The sequence below is a fragment of the Rhipicephalus microplus genome, chromosome 6, assembly GCF_043290135.1.
Source record: "Rhipicephalus microplus isolate Deutch F79 chromosome 6, USDA_Rmic, whole genome shotgun sequence".
Lineage (NCBI taxonomy): Eukaryota > Metazoa > Arthropoda > Arachnida > Ixodida > Ixodidae > Rhipicephalus > Rhipicephalus microplus.
The window spans coordinates 140,236,768-140,261,844 of NC_134705.1; the positions used below are offsets into that span (position 1 = coordinate 140,236,768).

Consider the following 25,077-nt stretch of genomic DNA (forward strand, 5'->3'; position numbering starts at 1 on the left):
TGGCTCTCGGTGAATCGAGGTGGAGAAGAGCAGAGCCGTGGGTATGATTTTCGAAACAAGGAGAGTGAACAAGTCGAAAGTGATTATTAGCTTAGCGTGTGGACCTTCCCTTGACTTATTGTAAATAGAGCTTTGTGAAGTGGAGAAGACCAGCCGTGGAAATGGTCTCAAAAAAGAAGGCGTTCCAAGCATCACCCGTCTGCTTCGCTCTTCTGCTGCTCCTTCCGGCAGCGTCGCCACTCGGTCGATTCAGAAAGGAGATGCGCGGACAAAGAGTGAACATACAGAAAGTAAGTCACGATGCATCCTTGTATGCTCGCAAGGTCGTGCAGCCATTAAATAACTGAAAGTTCGCCTGCAAGCCCATGTGCAGTTGTAAGTTTGACTCTGAGCAAAGTTACAAATATGAATTTTTTGGTGCTTTTACACGTTGAGCCAGGTTACTAAACGTTACTATTAGTTGTAGTATAGTGGGTAACAGTGTAATATTCCTGGTGACTCTGTAATTTCTTACTACGCGTCTGAATTCTAATAAAAGGTAGGGTTTGTACATTCTGCTATCATCTAAATTTGGCTGCAGATGTTGGGGATCAAAAGCTGAACGTTGTGAGTGCAGAACAGAGCATAAAGAATATTCAGCTATTACAACTTGTGTATGACGGTATAATTTTTTACAGCTCCAGAAACAATCTGTTCTTGTGCGTCATAAATGGTGTGCTGCCTCTTCAGGTGCCACAGTAAAATAAACAAGAACGTCGATTCTTTTAAACGACACTTTAAAAGTTGGCCCCGTATCTGCATGTACTCTGAAAATGTCGTCGAAAGACGATAGTCTTGCGTGTAGAGAAAGTGAACAAGACATTTATTTGATGTTCTGCGCAAGAACATCGGTAAATGGTATTCTGGAGGCGCTGCGTTAGAGTGCCTCGAGCGTGCAGCGGAGGCGAACGAGCGCATCAAGTCACGTCACACGTGAGACATAAGCGCCATCCGGCAGTTGTCTTAGAAAACAAAACGCGTGGCTCTGAGACAGGTGTGTGCGCCCATCTCAGAGGTGATAAGGTGTAAAACGGAAGACGACGGGCAGGTGCCAGCACCGTTTCGTATTAGCAAAGCGTTGGAAACACTCGCCTTTTCGTGCAAGCGTTGCATGATCAGCGCACCGTGATAAGCGCTACGGTCCTTAAAATTACATATGTATGCCTTACCTACTAAGAGACGCGCATGCAGAATATATACGTGCTGTTATAGTGCCCCAGACATGCGCAATAATTGCTTTTAAAGACGATAGTCTTTCTTGGGGACCTTTGGCGGAAAAATTTTGGTCTGTCTGTCTGTCTCTCTGTCTGTACATTTCTCGGTTTGTGCGCCCTAACGATACCCCAAACGGCACCGAACAGCCAACCCCATCCGCAGTGCCCACCAATATTGCTCAAGGTTTAGCGTTCCTAGTTGTGCGATTGTCCATTCGAAAAGCAGATATTGCGCATATTTGAGGTGCCATAACATTTTTATGTTTTATATGTCTCCCTTTATACTAGAAGAGACTTTATACTGCAGCGTTTAACGCGGACTGTAGCGTTTAACGCGCTGCGCTGAGAGTGCAACGCGATGCCGAAGAAGGCGTTTCCAACGCTTTGCTACGATGGCACGGCGGTGGCACCTGCCCGTCGCTTTACATTCTACACCTTATCACCTCCGTGACTGGCGCGCATCTTTCTCCGCGGTCGCGCATGCCTTCTTTTTCGAACATAACTGCCAGATGGCGCTTGTGTTTAGCGTGCCTAGATGCGCTTGTTCGCCTCCGTTACACGCTCGAGGCACTCTAATGCAGCGTCTTCAGAACACCATTCACCGATTTCCTTGCACAGAACACCAAATAAACGTTTTGTTCACTCTCTCCAGACGCAAGACTGTCGTCTTTCGACGACATTTACAGTGTGACATGTAGATTCGGGGCAATTTTTCGGTTGACAATTGCACAAGCATGAACGCTCAACCTTAAGCAACACATGTGGGGGCTGTGGAGGGGGTCGGCCGTTTCAAGTACCTGATGCCGTTAAGAGAGGGCAAACAGACAATGGTACAGACAGACAGACAGACAGACAGACAGACAGACAGACAGACAGACAGAGAGACAGACAGACAGACAGACAGACAGACAGAAGACCAAAATTTTTGCGTCGAAGGTCCCAAGGAAAGACTATCGTCTTTAAAAATAACTTTGACGGTTACCACACAATAGTCTCGTTCACGATAACACCGAATGGCGTAGTGCGTTGTTCTTACAGCTGCTTTCCATTCCATAATGATACTGTGAACCGAGACGGTAGCCACCTGACTTTAAACGCTGACAGAAAGAAGCTTCGATTGTGCTTGCGTCGTATCCGACGCACGATACTACAAATGTTCCGATTGACGTTCAGACAACGGTGCAATGACGCCGCCATTGGCGCGCATATTAAGCGATGACTTCTTTGTGAACCTGTGTACAAAACTGGTATAGTAAATGTGCAATAAAACTATACTACTACCTCAAAGCTTATTAAGATAATATTAAAGAGCAGTAATGCAGCATACCCTAGTGACTTCAATAACATGAAATTACGTTAGCCTGCCGAAAGGAAGGTTACTGCAGCTTCACCGCTTCATGAGTGTCTGCGAAACGGAGTTGGTTGAATTTTCGTTTTTAGAGTGTAGGTGGTGAATCATTTGCACTATTTTGTTATTAACTGTTACGTCAAGTGGTAGACCACCTTGTTTTTTCAATCGAAGAGCGTTTTACAGTAGCGGACTAGTGCATCTCAGCCGAGTCCTACCTTTGTGTCACCGGAGTCAATTAGGTTGACTGAGAAAAATCAGGTGGAAGACTAACACCGCTTCTCAAGTTAAGGGCATCCCTCTCCACGGAGACCATATCCTACTACAAAGCGGTAATCACCAACTGCCACGGAAGGTGTTTGGGGACTCTGCACTTTTCCGAGATGGAGCCGGGGCCCAGCGAGTAAACGCCAATGCGTCGAATGGGGTGGCTACGCAACACATAGCACTGAAACAGTGGCAGTAAATTTAATGAATATGTTCATTATATTTGTAACTTTTGATCTTTATATCTTGCGATTGCAAGAACAGTATTACAGCGGTACGACACTGCGTATTCTAACCAAATGAATTGGCGTGGTAACACAGGGATTCACCTGTGACACAGCCGAATGCACAGTCCGTTTGCGGGTCCCGACTTACAAATATTTACGGTTCATCTCACGTCGTCTATAACTAAAACGCAGGAAATTGACAGAACAGTGGGAAAACGCAAAACATTCTTTCATTGTGCGAATCAAGGTACGCTTTGTATTCAGCAAAACGGTCGATCGAATTACCTAGAAATCACGTCCAGTTGTGTTTGCACGCAAGGGCAACGCATTGTCTCTCTTCTTTCGGTAGCGGCTGTATATAGCTGCGCCGCGTCTATAGTGAACGATTGCAGCCTCCCCAACGAGGAAGCATGGCCTGTCTTGAAAGGGCAAACGTCCACTAGTGCACGTGTGCCGCACACAATAGGCTCGCTAACGCGCCGCACAGTAAAAAAAAATGTTTAAAAAATAACAGATCAGCCTTTGCTTCAGGCTGACTGAGGTTGACCGACTGCTGGCTTCAGGTTGGCTGAGTTCTGTGTTTCAACAGCACTCTGCTCAGCCAAGGAATAACTTAGACCTAAAAATTTCAATAGGTTCGCCTTATAAAAATACAGACTGATAGGAATCACATTGAGCAAAATTCAACAAAACCGAGGCTCCCGTTATTGAATATGTTTCCACAGATTCGGTTGAACTCAGGGCAATCCCCACGACTTGCGTGCTTCAGGCGACGTGTTTCCTATTCCCTGATTTTCCATAGATTATGAAAGACCATCAATCGGAGCTCATATTTAGTGCACGTGAAGAGGTTATTAATGGCTGACGGTCAAGAAAAGTTACCTAAATATTTACGCTGCACAAGTAGATTCTGATCAGCTTTCCCCAGCTGTGATGACTGTGTGCGGCAGTGGTGTAGGAAGACATTTTAAGGGCTAAGCTCTTTATAGCGGCATCCATTCATCCCTCGTAGCCGCTGTAGTGTGTAACAAGTATAACATTTTGACCTCCAACGTGGTGCCAGGGAGAGGTTTCTTCTGTGCATTGTTGAAGAATAAAAAATATTGCTCAATGTACATGCCACTGGCTGCTAATAGAGAATGAGAGACAGGAGCGTTCAGCTTTTATTTAACACGCACGCTGCGATCCCCATTAGCAGCCATTGGCATGTACATTGAGCGTTATTTGACAAGAAAGGGTTGCTACGTTATACTCGCTGGGTGTAACCTCTCTAGTTTTAGAAAGGTTTAGCGAGCGTTGAGCCGCAGTGCCATGAATACAATGAACTAGTATATACAATAAACTTGAGCTGGTTAAAAGTGGGAAGTCGATACGAAGCGCAAGCCTTAAGAAAGTAAAAGCCGAATTCTCCTGTCTCGCATTTCCCATTATTAGCCATTGACATGTACATTGAGCAGTATCTGACAGGAAAAGGTTGCTACGTTATACTCGCTGGGCGTAACTTCCTTGGTTTTAGAAAGGCTTAGCGAGCGTTGGGCCGCAGTGCCATGAATGCAGTGAACTAGTATATACCATGAACTCGAGGTGGTTAAAGGTGGTAAGTAGACCCAAAGCGCAAGCCGTAAGGAAGCGTGCGTGTGCCACCTCTCGTTTGGTCCTTGGAACGTCCGCTGAATGGCGGTGCTTCTATATGGGCAATATATGATGAAAACATGCGAGATGGTGGTACTTGGAGTGTTGAATAGATGGACGAACGGACACACAGGCAGATGCATGGATGGACGCATGAACGGACGCAGGGGCAAATGCATGGACGAACGCAGGGGCGGACGCACGAACAAACGCACGCACGGAAGGGCGGATGGACGCATGGACGGTCACACAGACGGACGGATGGATGGACGGAAGCAAGAACGAATGGACGGACGAATGCTTCACCCCACTCTCCATCATTGACTCCGTGGATATGCTGCCATTTTTTTTTTGGCGTGAAGTGCCATGGTCTCGGCGTTCCGGGGTGCATCGTCGTCTACTGCTGCTGTTGTGATGCTCGATATACTTGGGTGCAAGAAAGGACGCCACCACCTCAGCGCGTGCCGCGTGGTGAGATGGAACAAACGGGGTGCGTCGGCTATGAAAATGCTCTTTCTGAGATGAACGCTGAAATAACAACTCACAAGGAACAAGAACATGCCCCCGTCCGTGAGAGAAAACGCCGATGCCAGCAGCGTCTGGTGCTATTCGCAGTGCACAACCATTTGCTAGCTACCCTTTATATGTAGGCACTGGGTCTTGACATGCCATATAGTGGTTGTGGAGATTCCTCATGTGCATGGTTTAAATATAAATATTTGAATCATGCGCAGTAACTAAAAACGGTCAGAAACCACTAGTTTTTAAGTCCGAATCCCTAAAACTGTGGCCGACGATGAGACTTGTGGACGCTGCATGCTTGGCCCTTCGGAGATTTCATGCTGGTAGAGCTTAAACACCATTCCGTACATGCCCTTTCACCACAAGTTTTTTTGTGGGGTGGCACCACTTTCAAGTGAACTGGGGACCGTGTGGGAAGATGTGGTCAAGTCTCATTTTGTGCATTGTATGCCATGGCGAAAAAAAAAAACGTCTGCAAGGAAGAGAGGGGGCATGGGTCCGGTGTTCCACCTTCTGGCTACGTTCCTGTCACTGGTGCACCCGTCGACAGTCGGCCCAGACTATTCAGCGATATACGGCAGCTTCCAGAGGGGATTTACATGAAGACCTACAAGCCCTGGCAGTGTATGCACTTCTGATAAGCCTTGTACGCACTATCGTCAACATCATTAAAAACTCCATCAATTCGCCATCCACTGCTTGTTCTGGATTCCGTGAAGCGAACTGTTGCAAAAGGTCATTATAGTACGGTGCATTCCTGTTCAGCTTAAAACAATCGAGCAGGTTATAGTCTCTCTCTCTCTACAATCGATGGTCTCGGTACGCGACACAGGCCCTGCTCTGTTCGAGCTTGTTTCCTTTCCTCCCTTTCCTTCTTGCTTATTTTATATTTTTTTCCCTGCTTCATACTCATGCCCAAAGCAGATCGGCAAGTATAGTACAGGCTGGCTGTCCAATTATCTTTCCTTTGCCTATCTGTTTCCTTCTTGCAGCCTGCTCATTGATACGCAATACGTCTCAAAGCGCCGGGTTTGCAGTAAACTACATATATCTCCGACAGTAACTTTAGGAGCACCACTCTTGAAGGTGAATGTAAAACGTCGAGTGACCACAAAACTACGTCCACATGTTGTTTATCAACCGCGCCCCACAAATGAGGCAGCCCACGCTGCCACCACACCAAATTAACCCACCGCCCGAGCCGAGATCGAGTAACGAAAGGCCCCCACTTCCACCAGGTTACCACCGCTGCACTTTAGTTCAGGCATTGGAGTATGGACGTTCTTCAATGATCTGTGACAGGCTATGGCCCCACTCTACCTTGTATACGTCAAGGAAAGGCTTAGCATAGCATTAGCCTAGAAGACCACGTGAAGCTCCTATAAGACGAAACAACATCAATGTTTCGGATGATTTGTATGGCTAGTGTATAGTTTTCTCGTTATGGGGACAGCTGATGACTCATTGCAAAAACTTACAGAACGAAGAAAAACACATGGTCAAAGGAATGGTGATGGCGACAGACAAATCACTGATGGGCCTCAATTTTTTGGGCTACCAGGCAGAGACTTTGCCAGCTTAGATGACATGCGCTGGCGATTCCCTACGTTATGGGCGGAACACATTACATCGTCTAAGTGGGATGCTGCGCTGCGCAGTACGGATTCAAAGACGCAGCTATGGGCAGTCCAACGGGCCTACGACGTGGCGGAGAGGTTCGATTCATCTGTTCTGACGTTAGAGCGGCCCACTACGTGCTAGTTCATGCCACTACGGACCTGATTAAAGTTGTTTCATACCATACCAGGCAGGTATACAGGACGAAATAAAAAATGTTTGTTGTGAGATGAAACTTCTTGAAAATGAGTATTTTCGTAGGGAGGTCATTCGATGGTTTCTTCAAATATGGACTGAATGGCCCTCTTTTGCCATAACGGTGATCTTTCTCGAATATAGGTGATGTGATGAGAGTCATTTAAAAATCTTCCCCGTTAAAACACAGCTTTTCATGACGGAGCTGATGTCCTCTCCTTTTTCATTGCAGTTTTACAACACGAGCGAACCTATTTGGACCTATTACTCAACAGAGCATTCGAAACTCGAGTGCAAGGTGGACACTTTGATTGAGATGAACGCAACTTATGTCAAGTTTGAAGCTGCTTTTTCCGCAAGAGGAAGTGTGAGGTAAACACAATGGTCACTGTTTACCGACACGCACAAGGTTAGTGACTGACATTTGCTTCGCAGGTTAAATGTGACAAATCTTGGGAAGCTCGAGAAGTGGAAGGCCGAGAAAGAATTCAACAGGGGCTGTTTTAATGCTCTGATACTTTCAAACCCAGGTAAGCGACACCGCAATGCGCCTTGCAGGTGAGCGAGATAATTAGGGCTGCTGAGCTTGGCATAAATGCGGTGAACACATGTCTAGCACATCCCATGAAAAGAATGTTTCATAATCGCGTCGTGACTTTCAGATGTTAACTTTTTCCAGCATGGTGGTCACCTCAGGTAACCACCTTTTTTCTTTTTTTCTTCTTTGAACACGTGAACCCCGCGTGTCAAACTTTCACTGGGCAAATTTTAAAGCTTTCGACAATCTGACAGAAATGATGCCACTTCGTTTCGCCTTCAATGTAGCATGCTACGATTGCTTTCTTCCGGCTGTCATTATCCTCAAAACGCGCTAGATGGTGGACCCGATATATTTTCTTAATATGAAAGTATGCGCTCTCCCTATTATATTAATTGTGCAGGAGAGCATATTGTGTGAGTACGTAACGCTAAGAAATTCAGAAATGAAAAGCTCTACTCGGGCTGTATAGCGTGCCATGTCACTGAAGTAGGTGGTGTATAATGAACCTTAGTAGGCTGGCGATACGTATATGAGGGCGGCGGCTGCAGTCACGCCGACCATAAAATAAGAGAAGATAAATGATGGAATGTTCGCAGCTCGCGCTCAGCCTCCGCTGACACATCATCGAGCACCGTCAGCAAGATGATATCATCATCATCAGCATCATCATCACGGCTGAGGCTTGGACGAGTAAACCTCGGTAGTATTGTCTTTAAAGGGTTCCTGACCAGCTACTGCGCAGAACCTCACAACATATATTCTCGAAGTTGGAACGTTCCTGAATTGGGCGATATCAGATATTGCATTTCTCCGTTGTCCAGCAGATAGCCTTTAGTCCGCTGACACGAACGAAGTGCCCGTAGCAGTTGTACTACTTAAGCTTTTCCCTTATCATCTTGATAGAGTTGGTGATCATGTCATTCGAGTTGCTTGTACGAAGGAATCTAGAAAGGAAAAGCTGTACTCGTTCAGTATACGTAGCACCGTGACGCTGAAGTTGTTCACCGGGGGTGACCACCATGAATGAAGGTGTTTAGAAGGGTAGACATATATTGATTTCTATCGTTCTAGTGGAGCTATTTTGCAAAATATTAACAAGCGCCCTCAAGTATGAGCTGGATGTGTCCTACACAAAATGTTCTTTGCTCCTGCGGGGAAAGGAAGACTGCTTTGCGACGCTTCACCGAAACTGACCAGTAGACCCTTACTGCACGTTGGTCCCCTTAGGTGACCACCTCATATAATTTAACCTAAAGGGAAATTTTTTTGTTTCCTTTGAGAAAACAGTCTTCTGAATAAAAGTTCAGCTTTTCATCATTAAAGCCCTGCTTCCCGCCAAAAATAGAGTTTTGTACACGAGAGTTAAGCCAGAGCACACTATTTAAAACAGAATGATAATGGATGACTTAATCCACTCCATTATTGTATTCGGACTTGGTTTGCGTAGTTACAGCTTGCAGAATAAAAGGGAGCAGCAAAGCTGGGCAGCTATGACGTGTTCCGGATTCTTAAGGCTTTGGTCAATCGTCACTTGGTTCATGCAAAAGACCAACATTATTGGCATAGACAAGCGATGTGCGTATGGGTATTGAAAAAAACTGAAGGTTTTTAATTTTGTTTGCTGGTACATACACGTACACATAAGAACTTGTGCACGAACACATACTAGATATGGTAAAACACCACGCTCCGCACTCCAGACACACACAAAAAAAAATTCTGGCTTGTCTACTGCTCTGAATAGTTTCCTCGAAAGGTCGTCTTTTACTTCATAACGAAGGGTGTCCTGCACTTTGTATGCTTCTGACGTTTCTTGCTTTTAATAATGAACCTAATGATGCTTGTCTCGCCCTGGCAATATGTCTGCAAAAGTAATTTTCCTTTCATGACCCGGTATTAAAAGGTGAAGCCCAGCTACTTGAGTACACTGGTGACTAATTTTGTAATGAAAGCAAAGAACATAATTATGGGGAGGCACGAAACACAACTTCATCTGAAACTTCAACTCTGCCTTTGAAACCCAATATCAAGATGTAATTGGGGCGGGCAAACAATAGGGCAAAAATGAGAGAGTAAAACTTGGTTGAGCAATAGCTGTGCTCTTCTTAGAGGCATCAAGGCGCGGGAACAATATGCACATTTCGTCTTACTCGCAGCTGCAATTTCAGTCAACCAAAGTTGGCAGTTCGCCAAAGCCGTGTAAATACATCTGTTCTAGAATCAGCCCAGTATTGCACGATACTGGGCTGATATATATACGCACGATATTTGTATTTAAGCAAGGAACATATTTAAATTGCGAACAAGTGGGAAAACCAGTGGATCAGGAATGTACACGGAGGTTCTCCTTTAGAAAGAAGGAAGAAATTTTATCAGTGGTGAACTAAAAAGGGGCCTAGAACGCCACAATATGTCCCAGCAAAATTTATGCAAGAAAACTCTGTATACTTAACATCTATGACGCCTAAAGGTTTTCTGATCTAGTGCTGCTACTTGTTATGCCAGCAAGGAATCAATAAATAAGGGCACCAGTCAATCACAGAGAATGCGCGAAAATCACAAGTTGATGAAGTTTTGTTTCACGTTGAGCATTGCGAATTGTAATTGAACTTAAATTGAAAAGTATGCAAGAAAAGTCTATGGTCTGAAATTGATGTTCTACCAGCACACGAAACTCCTTAAAAAAGGAGATTGACTCCATCTAATTGGGAAAGCTTGGCTTTTGTAGCAATATGTATTCCAAACGATGAACCTCTCTTGAGAGCAAGGCACCTCTTAACACCCTGATTTAACTAAAAGCGATGTGTTCTCTTTGCAGGTCGCCGGCCTTATGGATACGAAAAACTTTTGTTCCAGACGCGTGACAACAGCTGCGGTGTTTTCTTGCTGGGTGTAAACGACGTCGCTTGTACGTATTATTGTGCTCTTCATGTGAATTCACTCTGCAAGTAAACTAGGAGATGTTCATGTGAACTTGGAGAGGTTCACATGATTGATGTTAAGATTGTCTGTAAAAGATGAAAGAAAGAGGACATAAATAATAAAAATAATAATAAGTATGGTTTTACGTCCCAAACCAAGATATGAATATGAGAGACACCTCAGTGGTAGGCACCAAATATTGACGTAATCTGGTGTTCCTCAAGGTGCATAGACTTCGCACAGCACACTGGCCTCGATGATTTCGCCTACATCCAAATGCGACCGCCATGGCTGAGATTGAATTCACGGCCTTTGCGTCAGCTGCGGAGCGATATAGCCATGGTTCCGTCGAGGTAAACCAAGGGGACGTAAATAGCGAGAGAAAGTGTTCTATGAAATGGCCAAAGGCAAAAATTCAGTTGTTTTGTGATACGATCGAAGATATTGCGCTGTACAAGCCTTCGGCTGATTCACACTGTGCTCACAACGAAAAAAAGAAACGTTGGAAAAGGAACAGCAGTAGATACCAAAAACGAGAATTGACGACTTATGAGCATCTTTTTAAATGCGCTCGCACATCGGTTATAGCTAGCGAAGCACGTTGAGACTGCTCGTTATGCGAAACATGGCTCGGCAAACCCACTTGTGAGTCAACTCATTCAGACTCAAGGGGGTCCTGAGCCTTACTCCCGTATTCACAAACGCTCCTTCACTCAAAAGCTCCCCTCGACTTGAAAAAAGCCGATGGGAGCGCTCTTTGCAGACCAAGTCACTGCATATCGGCAATAATTTGCAGCGATTCTTGAGAAGCGCAGCGTCAATTTCAGTCGAGCAGCGGTGCAGTACTCTGCTCAGTGAAGTGAAGGGTGGAATTCGAGTTGAGGAGCGTTTCTGAATACGGGGTTAAGTTTGACTGAGTCGAGGTGAGTAACGATGTGATGAGTTTGATTCCTAGTGAGTCCAGTTGAGGAAAATATTTTTGAGTTTCTTTCTAAGTGTGCTGTAAACACAAAACACATTTCTTGAGTCAGTCTGAAACATCTCCATCTTTCATTGCCAACCTGCGGTACAATCTATCTATCTTCAGTATTACCACCAGCATTTTATCGGCTAACGTTTTGCACTGAATTCTATTCATACATATCTAAATGGCATTGCGTTCACCTTCCATTTCGGCATTTATTGATCGCAGGTCAACTGGGGGGTGGGGCAGAAAAATACTCTGACTTCTCCCTGCAAACTCTTTCACGAGAATTTCTAGGTTGAAATATTTCGTGCGTGTAGTGTGTTATATAAGAAAGTCCTTTCTGGCTTGAAACCACTGACAATTCGTATATGACGGCCGAAAATCATAGCGCGCTTTAGAACAGATATTAGAGAGTTTTAGTACTATGGAATGGTGCTACGTACGCATCACGCAAGCGCCTTGCGTTACGTGGTGTCGTTTGCCACTAATCAGCTTTTAGTACGCCGTAGTACCCGCGTACGAAACGAACGTGAAGCGTGTTGCGCCATCTGGTAGATCAAAATAGAAGCATGTGTCGTCAACAGCCAATGTGAGCCAATCCAAGTGTAATAGCCAGATTATGGCCATATTTTAAGCCACAGAGCCGGTCGGTGCTTGTCTTCCTTTCCTTCCTCCATGTTGCCTTGGATGCCACCATTTTGCAAAACGAAGTCTCGCGCTGTCACGAACTTGTTCGAGAGCGGCGCGATCACCGCATACGTACGCACGCACGCATCTCATGCGTGCGTGCGTAACGCGATACGTGCCCGTTGCGATCTGCGCATGCGCACTACGCAGAAAGTGGCGTCCTTACGTACGCAACGCCGCCACGTACGCAGCGTACGCAGTACTAAAACTCTCTATTATGTCAGATATTCGCGAAAGAGAGAATGGACGCCATAGTAGAAAAATTTACGCTAACAGACTCATTAGTAGACTCACACAGGCTCACTGAGGTTCGGTCAAACCACGAGTCCGACTGAGTAACATGTCAGTGAGTTGTAGTGCCAATGTGTTAGGACGAGAACTGTTTAGCGAGTCTGAGCCCGAGTGAGAGCAAAATGTTTTCTTGAGTGAGTGTGGTGCGCTTCAATTTTACAGGGAAAACTGTTATGAGGTCACTACAAGGGTGGCGTGCGCCATAGTTGTCCGCGGCGGCCACCGATGTCCGTAACAGATATCACAGGCAGTAATGAAGCCCCGCCATGGAGGTTTAGAGGCTAAGGCATTCGGCTGTTGAGCCGCAGGTCGCGAGATCAAATCCCGGCTGTGGCAGCTGCATTTCTAGTCCAGGAGAAAATGTCGAAGGGCCGTGCTCTCAGAGTTGGATGCACGTTAAAGAACCCCAATATAAATAAAAACAGCAATTAGAAAGTGGAACTCAAACCCGAGTCACATGCGTGCCAACCCATTATTCTACCACTGAGTCACATCAGTGCTTGAAACTGTTGCAAACTGACCCTAGGCTGGCTTCTTGTCAGAAATCACGTTGATATGGCTTTTAAACCGCTTTAGGAGAGCAAACAATCAACGAGGTGTCATACATTGCAAACTGGGTATTGAGTGGGTCGTCAAACGCCTCAACCCATTACAAAAGCAAACCATAATCCTTCCAATGTCTTCAGCGAAAACATCAAAATAACTCGCACAAAGTTTGTTGCACTTGTGTAGCCGGTACCACGCTTCCCCAAAGAATGACGAAGATTGGTATGGTTATTGCTACTCTACCGCACAAAGATTATGTGGATTTGTGGCGTAGCAAACACCCTGCAGGTGCTCTTGTTGCAGTTATATAAAATAATGTTTAAAAATAACGCCAGGTCTGTACGGAACGTGCAGCACAGTTACAACGAAAGCTGGCATAGCAGCCTTAGAGAGCTTTTGAAAACGCTCTTTGGGTAACTGCTCTTACTTGCTTGGTACCCACTATGTTATAAGCAATCACAATTATTGTGTAGTAGGCCAGCATTCACTATGCTGTCCATCGTTATTCTTCGGAGAAGCGTGATATCCGCTACACGCTTCCTAAGAATTTCGTGCAATTTATTATACAGTGACTCACGACAATGAATAATTATGCCAGATGTTGCTATGTGCCACAGTTAAAAGGCGGTCAAGAACACGTCTTGAGCATTGGATGACCCGCTCGTAACGCAATTCGCATTGTGCGACACCTGGTTGTTCCTTTGATGTTTTCAAACGCTTTGTCAGTCATGGGTTTTGCTTGCGAGCATTGGGACAGCGATGAAACGATAGAGCAAGTTCTCTGTCACTGCCCTCGTTACAGCGTGCAAAGACGGCAGCTAGATGCTGCGTTAGCTCGTGTTGAAGAGAGACCCTTGTCAGAACAGTCAGTGCTTGAAAGGCGACATAAACTGTCTTCGCACAGAAAATCAATGAAAGCCTTATTGAACTTTCTGCGTGGTAGTGGCCTAGTGAATAGGCTATAGCACTCTAACTCATTTTTGTCTTTTCTCTTTCGCGCATCTATTTCACTCTTCACTTTCTTTTACATCTTTAGTCCCTATTCTCCCTTCCCTTAGTACAGGGTAGCAAACCAGATGCTCCAATTTCTGGTTAACCTCCCTGCTTTTCTCTCATTTTATTCTCTCTCTCTCTCTCTCCTAACACAATTCATTCCATTATTTCAAGACTGCCTAAGGCCAGTTTAGAAACGAGTTCCAAGAACCACCGTGGCTCAGTCATAGAATACAGGGCGGGCACGCAGTGGACCCGGGTAGAAATCCAATTGTGTTCCTGGCGTTATTAAATGAGTTTTTTTTTCTTATTGCCTGTGATGTTTTTTACGGACACCGGCGGCGGACAACCACGGTGCCACACGTTAGTCGTGTTTTGATCTCATGAGAGCTTTCGCTGTAAAAAGGCTCTGTAAAGGCCGCTTTCCCAGCTTTCGCTGTTACTGTGCTGCGTGTTGCGGGCGGGACTGGCATGTTTTTTTTTGCCTGTCACGTGAACTCATCTTGACACTGCACTATTGGTATGCTCAATGATCATGAGGTGAAAAATTATTATGAGTGCTACCTATTGCACTGCACATGAATGATATGAAGCACTACAGTAAAGGAACTAGCAAATCTATCGTGTTTTTTTCTAACGTCTTATGCAAAGGCTATATGTCTAGTTTATAGATGGACGCACATAATAGTGCCTAGGACAAGGACAGAAGAAAGTGTACAACAAGTGGGAGAAAATAAGGTGCATATTACATCTAGCATTTTCATCTTCTCGCTGCTCTGTGGGCCAGTTAAACAAGGACTGGTCCCGTGATTCTATTTGAGTGCATAAATTGGTCCCTATAGGTGTAACAAATGACTCACAGCGTATAGCCAAAGAACATCCGCTTCGACTGTCTATGTTTCCAGAATTTTCATAGTATGGTATAAACGCCGACCAAATGTGCTTAGAGGTACATGTAAAAACGAAAAGTGCTCTGAAGATAAAAGACGTCACAGCTGTCTATGTCATGAACTATAGCCGCTGTCTGTGTTGTTGATTACGTTCTTGAGGACGTTGGGAAGAAGACGAAGCTTTTCCTGAGGGGAATGCTGGTTTTAGTCTCTGATATTTTTTCTCGTTTTCTTTGGTGCTTGTGGAAGATGCCGCTCTTCTGTCTGCGGAAATGGACGTAGAATCACCAGGGCCTCCACCCATACGTTCCGCGTCGTCTGTGGCCACTCTAAGAAAGCGCGCCGGCCACCCAAATGACGTAGACAGTGAGGACACGCTGATGTACTCAACGGCCAGTGATGAGAGCTCCGATGAAAGTGACTTTGTGCCCGTGGCAAGACACAAGGCGAAGAGAAGGCTGCTTACGACATCTCCTTTCCGAAGTAAGGCCACCACGAATATTCAAGAGCCACCGGTTTATACAATTTTGTTTGTCCCGCTGAATGCCGCTGACAGCATGAACCGACTTAATCGCCAGGTCACGTCTATGTCACTTGATGCGCTCGTTCCGGGACAAATAACAGACGTGAGAATCAATGGCCGCAAGAACGTTCTGGCGATAGACGTTACGCAACGTACTGCTCTCGACGAATTGACCAAGGTGAATGTGCTCGGGAACATCAACGTACGTTCTTTCATACCAGATGGCAAGGACTCTAGGGCAGGCGTTATCTACGACGTCGACACTTCTATCAGCAATATTGATTTTCCCACTCTAATCAAACCAGTGACGGAAGCTACTATAATCTTGCAAGCCCGCCGTCTCGGGAACTCACGATGCGTGAAACTAGTTTTCAAGGGCGACAGCCTCCCAACTCAAGTAAGAGTTGGTTATTTTCGACACACACTACGGCCGTTCGTGCCGAAACCTCTTCATTGTTGGAAGTGCTGTAAAATAGGACACGTGAGTGCTGTTTTCACAAGTTCTGCTGTGAGCTCCCGATGCTCGGAGTCGCACAACACGGAAGCCTGCCAGGCAGAACATCGCAAATGCAGCAATTTCCAAGGTCCTCACGAGGCGTCATCAAAGCAGTGCCCAAATGTGAAGAAGGAGATGCAAGTGCTGAGGCAGATGACCAGAGACAGTTCCACCCACAGGGAGGCTGCTGCCAAAGTGCGACGTAGGCGTTTGCGTCATAGGAAAACTCCTAGGACATCCTCTGCTAAGGCCAGGGATACACCGCTACCCCATATCACGCACTCACCACCACAAGCATCAACAAGTGTAAACAACAAGCATCCTCAGAAAGACGCAAGAAACATTGACCCTGATGCGTGGCCAGCGCTGCCGCCAGTGACACCGCCAGTAGAGCCACAGCATCGCCCGCTGAAAACTACTTCATAGCGAGTAAGTCATGAAAGTCAAGATAACGAAATAATAGACGTGATTAAGACCCTCATGAAGACAATTCGAGTACTCCTGAATAATATTCAGACTCGGGCTGCTCACAGTGCTCTTCAAATATTAGACACTTTGAATCTGGTGCTATCAAATCTAGAGAAGCACCATGGCTCTTTCTCTGCAGCCCTTCCGTAAACAAGTGAAATAGGCATCAATTTTCCAATGGAATGCCCAAGGTTTTAAACCCTGCATTTCGGATTTTCGACCACATGTTTTCAAGAATCAGTTTCCAATTATCGTAATTTGTGAACCACGTCTTCACATTGCTATACGACTTTCTAAATACGAGGCTTTCAGATCTGCAACCCGTAACGAAACCAGTAAGGTCATTGTGTACATCAGGTGCGAACTCACATATATTCAGCATCCAGTAACACCGGACGACAGCAAGCAATACGTGTGCCTGACAGTTAAGAGAAGAATGTGAACTTCACGTTAGTGGCAGTATATATTTCGCCTTCAGGCTGCTTCGACCCAGCAAGATTAAGCGCCATTATATCAGCGACACGTGTGCCATGGATTATTACCGGTGATTTTAACGCTCATCACCCCCTGTGGGGAAGCCAGAAGATGGACCGTCGGGGAAGAGATGTCTCTTCCTTTGCATCTGACCACCAACTATATTGTTTAAATGACGGCACTGCCACGTTTTTACGGGGTCTGACATATAGTAGCTGTCTCGACCTAACTTTTGTGTCAAGTAGCCTAAGTACCAAGGTGCAGTGGCTTGCGGACAATGAAACGCATGGCAGTGACCACATCCCCACCTATACAAAAATCAAGGTGCTAAGCAAGTCGCAAATCGTGCCCACTTCACAGATAGACTGGTTAAAGTACAGATCATCCACAGAGAAGTAATGCGAGAGAAACCAAGAAGGTACTCTTGAAAGCCTAGAAGGTATAATGAAGGCCGCTATCCGAGAGGCAACGTTTGATTGTGGACCTTTGCCAGATTTTTGCAAATATGAGGTGGAGTTGGAGCGACTTCGCGCAATCCGTCGTCGCGCCGAACGACGTTATAGGCGCACGAAATCCATCTACGACTTGAGGGAAGTGAGACGTCTACAAAAGAAGATTCAACGTCGAATCAATGCACTGCAGTCGCTACGATGGAAGTCACTATGCGAGTTACTCGATCCCCACAAACCTCTTTCGCAAATATGCAGAATGATCCGCGGCCTACGAACATTGCCACAACAGCATCGTCCGTTCAAATACCTTGCTCTCCACCAAGGCTGGCGTGAAATAGATGTAGCGGAAGACTTCTGTGTCAGGGTTGCAAACAAGCGGTCCAGGATCAACATGAGTAACCTACGAAACGCGCCGGTGTCCAGAGACACTCGGATGGACAATATGTTTTCTCTAAAGGAGCTACAGGCAGCATTGGCAGCATGCAAGCGCTTGTCATCGCCTAGACCCGATGGACTCACTTACATGGCCCTTGCTAACCTAGAACGAACAGCTCGGCGTGCCCATCTAGCTGTATACTATGACTCGTGGAGCAACGGTTTGGTTTCTCCTTCGTGGAAGTGCAGCCGCCTTGTGCCCCTGCTCAAACCAGGCAAATCGCCTCTGAACATGGCCTCCTATTGCCCCATCGCGCTTGCCAGCTGTTTTGGAAAGGTGATAGAGAGAATGGTGCTGACTCGCCTGGAGTGGCACTTGGAACATAACAATATATACCCCGATGCTTTGACCAGCTTTCGACGTGGACGGTCTTCCATAGACAATGTTGTTGATCTTGTCACGTCTGTACAACAGCAGAAAAGCCTAAAGAGATTATCAGCGGCTCTTTTCTTGGATATTAAGGCTTCATACGACAATGTACTACATGAAACCATCCTGAACGCCTTGGGCAGCATTGGATAGGGAGGCCGCGTTTACCAATGGATCTACAGCTATTTTAAAGACAGAACCTTCTTCGTTCAGACAGAAGATGGCGCAACAAGGCAACATCATACTTATCGCGGCGTACCTCAAGGTGGGGTCCTAAGCCCCGTACTTTTAAACTTTGCGCTCATTGGCCTCGTTGACGTCCTGCCACACTCCGTACATCTGTTGATATACGCGGACGACATCTGCATCTGGGCATCAGGGGTCACGCGTCTACACGTACGAGCCAGGCTTCAGACAGCGGCTTTACTGACGTCAAACTACCTTCAAGGACGAGGACTGGAGCTGTCATTTGAGAAATGCTCACTGGTTGCGTTTACGCGCAAGACAATGACGCCATACCGCATCAAAATTAATGAACACACAATCAGCTATCAAAAGACTCACCGTTTCCTGGGAGTAATAAGAGATCGTGATTTGTCTTGGAGCCCTCATATCGCTTACATGAAGAAGAAACTGACCCTGATCACCCACGTCCTAAGGTTTTTTTGCGGGAAAATCATGGGGTGCATCGGTACGAGCCGTGCTTCAACTGTATGCTGCACATTTTCTTGGCTTCATGCGCTACAGCCTACCTGTGCTTGGCAAGGCCCGCATAACAAACGTACACGTCCTCCAGTCATTACAAGCTCAAGCACTGAGAATATGCCTTGGGCTGCCGAGATGCGCATCCTCAGCAGCGACTGTCGCAATCGCTCATGAACACCCTATCACAACCTACATTCGTTTCGATGCTTTAAGAACGCACATAAGACATGCCACCCGGATTCAATCGCATCACCTCACCTCCCTTCCGACTTCCAGGCCACGCTCTGCGTTCTGCTCTATTATTGCCCCACATAGCACGGTGATTCCCACGATCTTCACGCACGCAGCAAGACCGTCGTTACAATTGTGTTGTCTACATCCACTGGAAGCCTCGATAACCATCCCCGGAATGCAAAGAAAGAAAAATTTGTCAAATTTGGCCCTAAAACAAACAACATTACTGGTTCTGCATGAGAAACACAGTGGACGCATTCACATTTACACGGATGGCTCGGTCCCTTCAACAAGTTCAACAGGCGCAGCGGTAATTCCGGAGAAATCCATCACGATAAAGTTCAGGACCTCACATCTGACATCATCCACGGCGGCAGAACTCGCCGCCATTCGTGCCGCTCTGGAGTTCCTAGTTGAAGAACCGCAACAGACATCGTCAATATTCTCCGACTCCAAATCAGCTTTCCAGGGCATTGCCTCGCCATATCGTCATGGACCAAACGAACAGCTAATTGCTGAAACACGACTGCTTCATTACCGGGCTATAGTGAAGCAACATGACATAGCGTACCAATGAATACCAGGCCACTGCAGCATTGATGGAAACGACCGTGCAGATGAAGCAGCCCGAACTGCTCATGATGATGCTCCTTGTGTAGCTATACCATTATCTAGAACGGACGCCGCTGCAAGGCTTCGATCACTTGCACGAGAACTGACACTCGCTCAGTGGAATTGACCGGCATTCACCTACGTCCACCTTCATAATTTGGACCCACACCTACAGCTGCGTCTTCCATCAGGAATAACCAGAGCAGAGGAGACGCTTTTGTGCCGCCTGCGGATTGGGGTGGCCTTTACGAATGCTTATTCGTTTTGAATCGGAAAGGCCAGAAGCCCCACATGTGAAAACTGTGGCTGCGCAGAGACTTTCTCCCATCTTCTCTGCCAGTCTCCCCGCTTCAGCGTGCCAAGAAAAGAACTGTCGAAAGCTTTAGATAGAATAGACAATCGCCAATTGTCGGAAGAAAGGGTATTAGGACACTAGCTGAGACCGTCCTCTGCACGCAAGGCATTTAGAGCGTTGTTGCGCTTTCTGCGGGCAAGTAGTCTTAGAGACAGACTGTAAACAGCGTCGTGGATCGTCTGATGACCTTCTTTCTCCTTTTTTTACAACGTCTCTTTTCTCTCATCCTTTATCCCCCTTTACCCCTTTCCCCAGTACAAGGTAGCCAGCCGGTCTGAGAACTGGCTAACCTCCCTGTCCTTCCTCATTTATTCCTCCTCCTCCTCCTCTTGAGGACGTTTCTCAGTGGGCTGTAGGCAGTATGCGGATTGTAAATCATGAAGTGGAATGTTTAAATGTGAGGCATAGTTTGTATTTGAGAGTATTGACACGTGGCAGTTGTAGCAGCATCAACGATACTCTATTGTGACAAAAATCGGAAAAAAACGCCAGGCCTGCGCGGAAGGCGCATTACTGTCACAGCGAAAGCTAGAAGAGCGGCCTTTCAGTTTTTTTTTCTTATTCTCAATGGCCAAATGCTGCAAGTACGCTTGTTTAATTCCCACTACGGCATTAATGATAAAAATGTTTGGGTAGTAGGCCAGCATCCGCTATGCAATATTTCATCATTCTTCTGAGAAGTGTGGTATCCGCTAGACACTTGCAAAAAATTTCCTGCCAGTTTTTCATGCAGTGGCCGACGACGATCAGGAATTGTGCCTGAAGTGGGTATGCGCCACAGCAAATGGCTGAACAAAAACAAGCTTTTGTAATGATTTAGAGCATTGGGCGGCCTACTCGTTACTCTATTCGCATTGTGCGACGACTGCTTCTTCATTAGCTGTTTTAAAACGCTTTATAATTCGTATTAACGTGATTGCTTTCCCGACATCTTGTCTTCCTAAGGCAAGTTTGCCAACAAGTCCCTTGCATGGGGTTGGCTGAGTGGTAGAATACTGCGCTGGCCCGCTGTGCCCCAATGTATCTTGGGTTACGTTTTTTTTCTAATTTCTTGCGATGTGATTACGAACACCGGTGGCGGCGGTGGACAACTATACGGTGCTGCGCGAGATCCAAGTTGTGATCTCATGAAAGCTTTCGCTGCAAAAAGAATTCTATGTAGCATACACAGAATGAGGGTCAGTAAGCAATCAAAGTCGTTTTCCGGTTCTATGTAGCTAAGACAGTTCTAATAAAGGGCCGGCGGCGCGGCAAAAGCACACCGTTGTTGACATGAAAGTGCTTCATGCCACGGTACACCAAGAATTCAGTGACGTTATGTCGTAGAAGTGACGTCGAAAAATGCAAAGAATCTGAGGAAAAATTTCCCTCAACGAGAGTCGAACCCATGGCCTCTACGTCGGCGAAAAGAAATTACGGGCAGGCTATCCACTGTGACATGGTCCCACACAATGAAGGATTTAAAACGCAATTCGTCTATCTACCACTGTCCTCTTACAGTGTTTTTGTTGAAGTGTCGCAGTGTATTGTGACTATGGCACCCAAAACTAGCTCCTTCGACGCGTCGTTTCTATGCGCCCACTTATGCGGGACGTTTCCAAAGGAAAGGTGGAATTTCTTGAACGCCTTAAGAGGCCACCAGTTGGTGAACTTAGCCAAAGCATGACGATAGGTATAGCGCGAGAACAGAACGACGACAAGGAAACTCGCGCTATAACTATCGTCGTGTCATACCAACTAGCCCAAACTGCCACACTTTTAAGTTAGCCAAAGCGTTTGCATAACTTATAGCATCAGCCTTTACCAAAATAGCTCTGTGACGCACCCAAATTGCCTGGACATATCTCTGAGTTCCCGCTTACGCTCGGTTCACGAAAAATTGTGGCGCGCCAACAGGGAAGACAAAAAGTTGTCGCGTTTCTCTCTAATATGGCCGGGAATCGGCGTTTTATAATTAATCTGCGATGCCGCGAGTAGCGACCATAAAACTAGTCACTTCCTCCACAGCCCCAGTTTGGCGTACAATCAGTCACGCTTTTATGGCTGTCGCACCGCGTTCTTTGTTTGCTGCTCCATCTGTTACCTACTCCAGCTTACTCAGGCATCCATCACCACAAGTGCATGTCTATTGGTGAATCAATCATTCATCATGAATGCTAGTCGCTGAGATGGAGATGTATCCCAACGCGTCCACGTGGATGCACTCACGTTATAAGGTACTTAATGTGTCAAACACCCACATTGTTTGAGCTCTCTTGTATCAATGTGCAGTGAACATGAAACTGCTTTCTGAAGGAGGCGTTATAGTATGGCGTTATGCCGAGTTTCATTACTAAGGAATCATTCATGTTCAATTTAAAAGGCAATCAAGACATTTAAAACAACATGATAAAAAAGGGGAAAATGTTTTTTTAGTGTTTATTATTCTGATTCGCAGCCAATGTGTAGTCCAAATGACCTGTAAATCCACATGCTTTGTGTTTAGTATGATAAAGTAATGTTAATAGGATATTCCAAGGGGCCTCCTCTTCATAGAGATGGTGGTAAATTTTCATAACTAGCCTCTTTGTTCTATATAATCATTTTACTTAGTTCTCTACAAATTAAGACAAGATATTGCTGAAACTGTTGAGAGGTTGAGACACGTTCACATGCCACAAAGTCTTGAAATTACCCTCAATTGCTTTGAATTCCTAAAATATTTAGGCATTTCACTGGGCAAATGACATAGGGAAATTTTAAGCGTCGCTTTGTCATGCAGAGAACTTGTTAGCGCCAGTTTCAATATTTTCTTTTAACTAATATAACAATACATAAACAATACTCCTTCACAGTAGTTTTACACAATGGGTCACCAAAAAACCAATTCTTATTTTGAAAGTTGTGAACTCAGCACATTGGTCATGTGCTCCTGAGCAATGGAATAAACAGTAAATAGCATGACGCGCGTTAGAATTGTTCTGTTATTGTAACAAACCATTTTGTGTATATGTTTCTTCTGCTTTTTTTTGCTGCTGGCGGTCAAGTGCACGCAGGTGAATGAACTCCGTGTACACTGCCTAATTTAAAGAACTTGTGCGTTTTAAGTAGTTTGTGTGAGAGTGGGTCTTCCTGGGGGCTACGGTTTAAGGGAAACTACGCATTTTTTTTCGTGGTTCGCGCAATGCACTGCCCTAATGGTGGACAGAAACTTGCAGATGTGGATGAAAATGGTGGAGGTAATAAGCACAATGTCATTGGTGGTAAAATTATAGACGCCACGTTAGGACAACAAAATATAGCTCAGTCAATGGGAATAGAAATAAGTGTAGAAAACAACTGGCTTGACGCTGAGGCAAAAAAAAATTTTTCACGTGGCCTAATCACGTAATGCCGCAAGGAATATGTGACAACATGTAGACAGCTAAGCCAATTGATAGAATACCTAGAGATAGGGAATGCAGTTGAGAATCGCAGAAGGCTTCGTTGTTTTAGTGAAAGGAAGAAATTTGTACGCCCACACATAGCACGACTTTCAACTTTGAACAGTTTATCTTGTGATTCGAACAATACTTATTTGAGAAAACATGAGCTCTTCTGCTGCGCAAAGATAACAATTAAAAACATTACTAGGCAACATCATGGACACCAAGACAATTTTTAATTGCACTCTTTTTGTCAGCATGATTGATGGCATGCGGACACACTTTCCACCCACATTTTTAATCAATCCCACTTATATAAAATAGCATGTAAGCTGATTCTCATTTATTTGTACAACTCTGCACGGCCTACCGTGGTGAAGAACTTTGCAGACATGCAATATGGCAGAATCACACATGACATGAAAAAGTGGGGACGTTCTTCGTAAAAATACGGTTTTCGAAGATTTCACTTTGGCAACACGCGAACCAGCATACGTCGCCACCATAGGGGCATGGCGAAGACGTGCTGATGGTGAGAACCAATCACGTCTTGGCAAAGCAAACTTTTGAGAAAAGCGAATCATTACGTAACACTGCGCCTGGTAATATTTTTTAGGGTACCGTTGTCCTGCAGAGCACGTCTAAAATGATGAAGCTGATGATAATAGCGAGTTGTCCGATATTGCAGAGTCACTTCTGCAAACACAAGACGCACGAACGTGGCCTTTCTTTTTTCAGAAGCGGGAAATAACGTGAGGAGCACTTGAAAAATAGCAAGAATAAAAACTGTTTCTTGATTGATTGATTTGTGGGGTTTAACGTCCCAAAACCACCATTTGATTATGATATACGCCGTAGCGGAGGGCTCCGAAAATTTCGACCACCTGAGGTTCTTTAACAAAACTGTTTCTTTTGCAGCCCAGATGATAGATGTGTGTATTCGTTTCTGTTTTGCAGATCAGTGGTACGAAATGCGGGTGAAGAACTCGACCGTACGGAGGCCACACTGGGCGTGCGTTATGAATTTCGCCGATGTCACCTACAGGAGAGGCAAAGAAAGAGTAGTGTACTCGCCTAAATGCCAGAAAATGTATAATGTCAAACCCGAAAGCGGCAAAAGCCAATGGCAGGAATAGTTTTTTACCGAATTTTGTCTCTGACCTAATCGTCACGAACACACAACCCGTCAACGAAAACGCATAGTAAAGTGCAAGTTCAGTGGGCTGTTGTGTCGGTTTATTCCAAATAGATTGAGACAATCAATCAATTCTTGCTTTTAGTATGTTCGTAATGGATTTTGGATGTCTAAATGTGGAAGCTTGTTAAGAGCCTGTCGTTTCTTGCTGCACACCAGTGATAACTATTCATACGGTAGTAGGGTGTAAGCCAAGCAATGTTTATGTTCAATGGAACACTCAAAACATATACACTTTGTTGCACAAGTGATCTCAGGCCATAGCTTATATTTAGACGTTCGTTAAACATTCTCAAGTTACCGAAATATCTGAAACTCTCCTCCACAGCGTCGCTCCCAAACATCTTCTAGTTTTGGGACTTGAAACATTAGTGATAATATATTGGAATGCAGTATTCGATATTCATGTACCGTATGTCAATCACCACTGTGAAATAAAGTTGCGGCTGTCCGAAA

General features: G+C 45.4%; 1 protein-coding gene across 1 annotated transcript; it reads left to right on the top strand.

Annotated features, from left to right (window-relative positions):
- On the top strand, nt 1-25,077 carry LOC119167307 (uncharacterized). Its single transcript, XM_037418765.2, has 5 exons — nt 1-290; nt 7,294-7,433; nt 7,497-7,591; nt 10,421-10,510; nt 24,384-25,077. The coding sequence occupies exons 1-5, from the start codon at nt 162-164 to the stop codon at nt 24,560-24,562; spliced, it is 633 nt and encodes a 210-aa protein (XP_037274662.2). The 5' UTR covers nt 1-161; the 3' UTR covers nt 24,563-25,077.

Excerpts from the sequence above, each read along its gene's own strand:
- LOC119167307 (XM_037418765.2), top strand. The coding sequence starts at position 162 with ATGGTCTCAAAAAAGAAGGCGTTCCAAGCATCACCCGTCTGCTTCGCT. Across the intron at positions 7,434-7,496 it reads TCCGCAAGAGGAAGTGTGAG|GTTAAATGTGACAAATCTTG; the intron begins GTAAACACAATG and ends TTTGCTTCGCAG. Across the intron at positions 7,592-10,420 it reads TCTGATACTTTCAAACCCAG|GTCGCCGGCCTTATGGATAC; the intron begins GTAAGCGACACC and ends TTCTCTTTGCAG.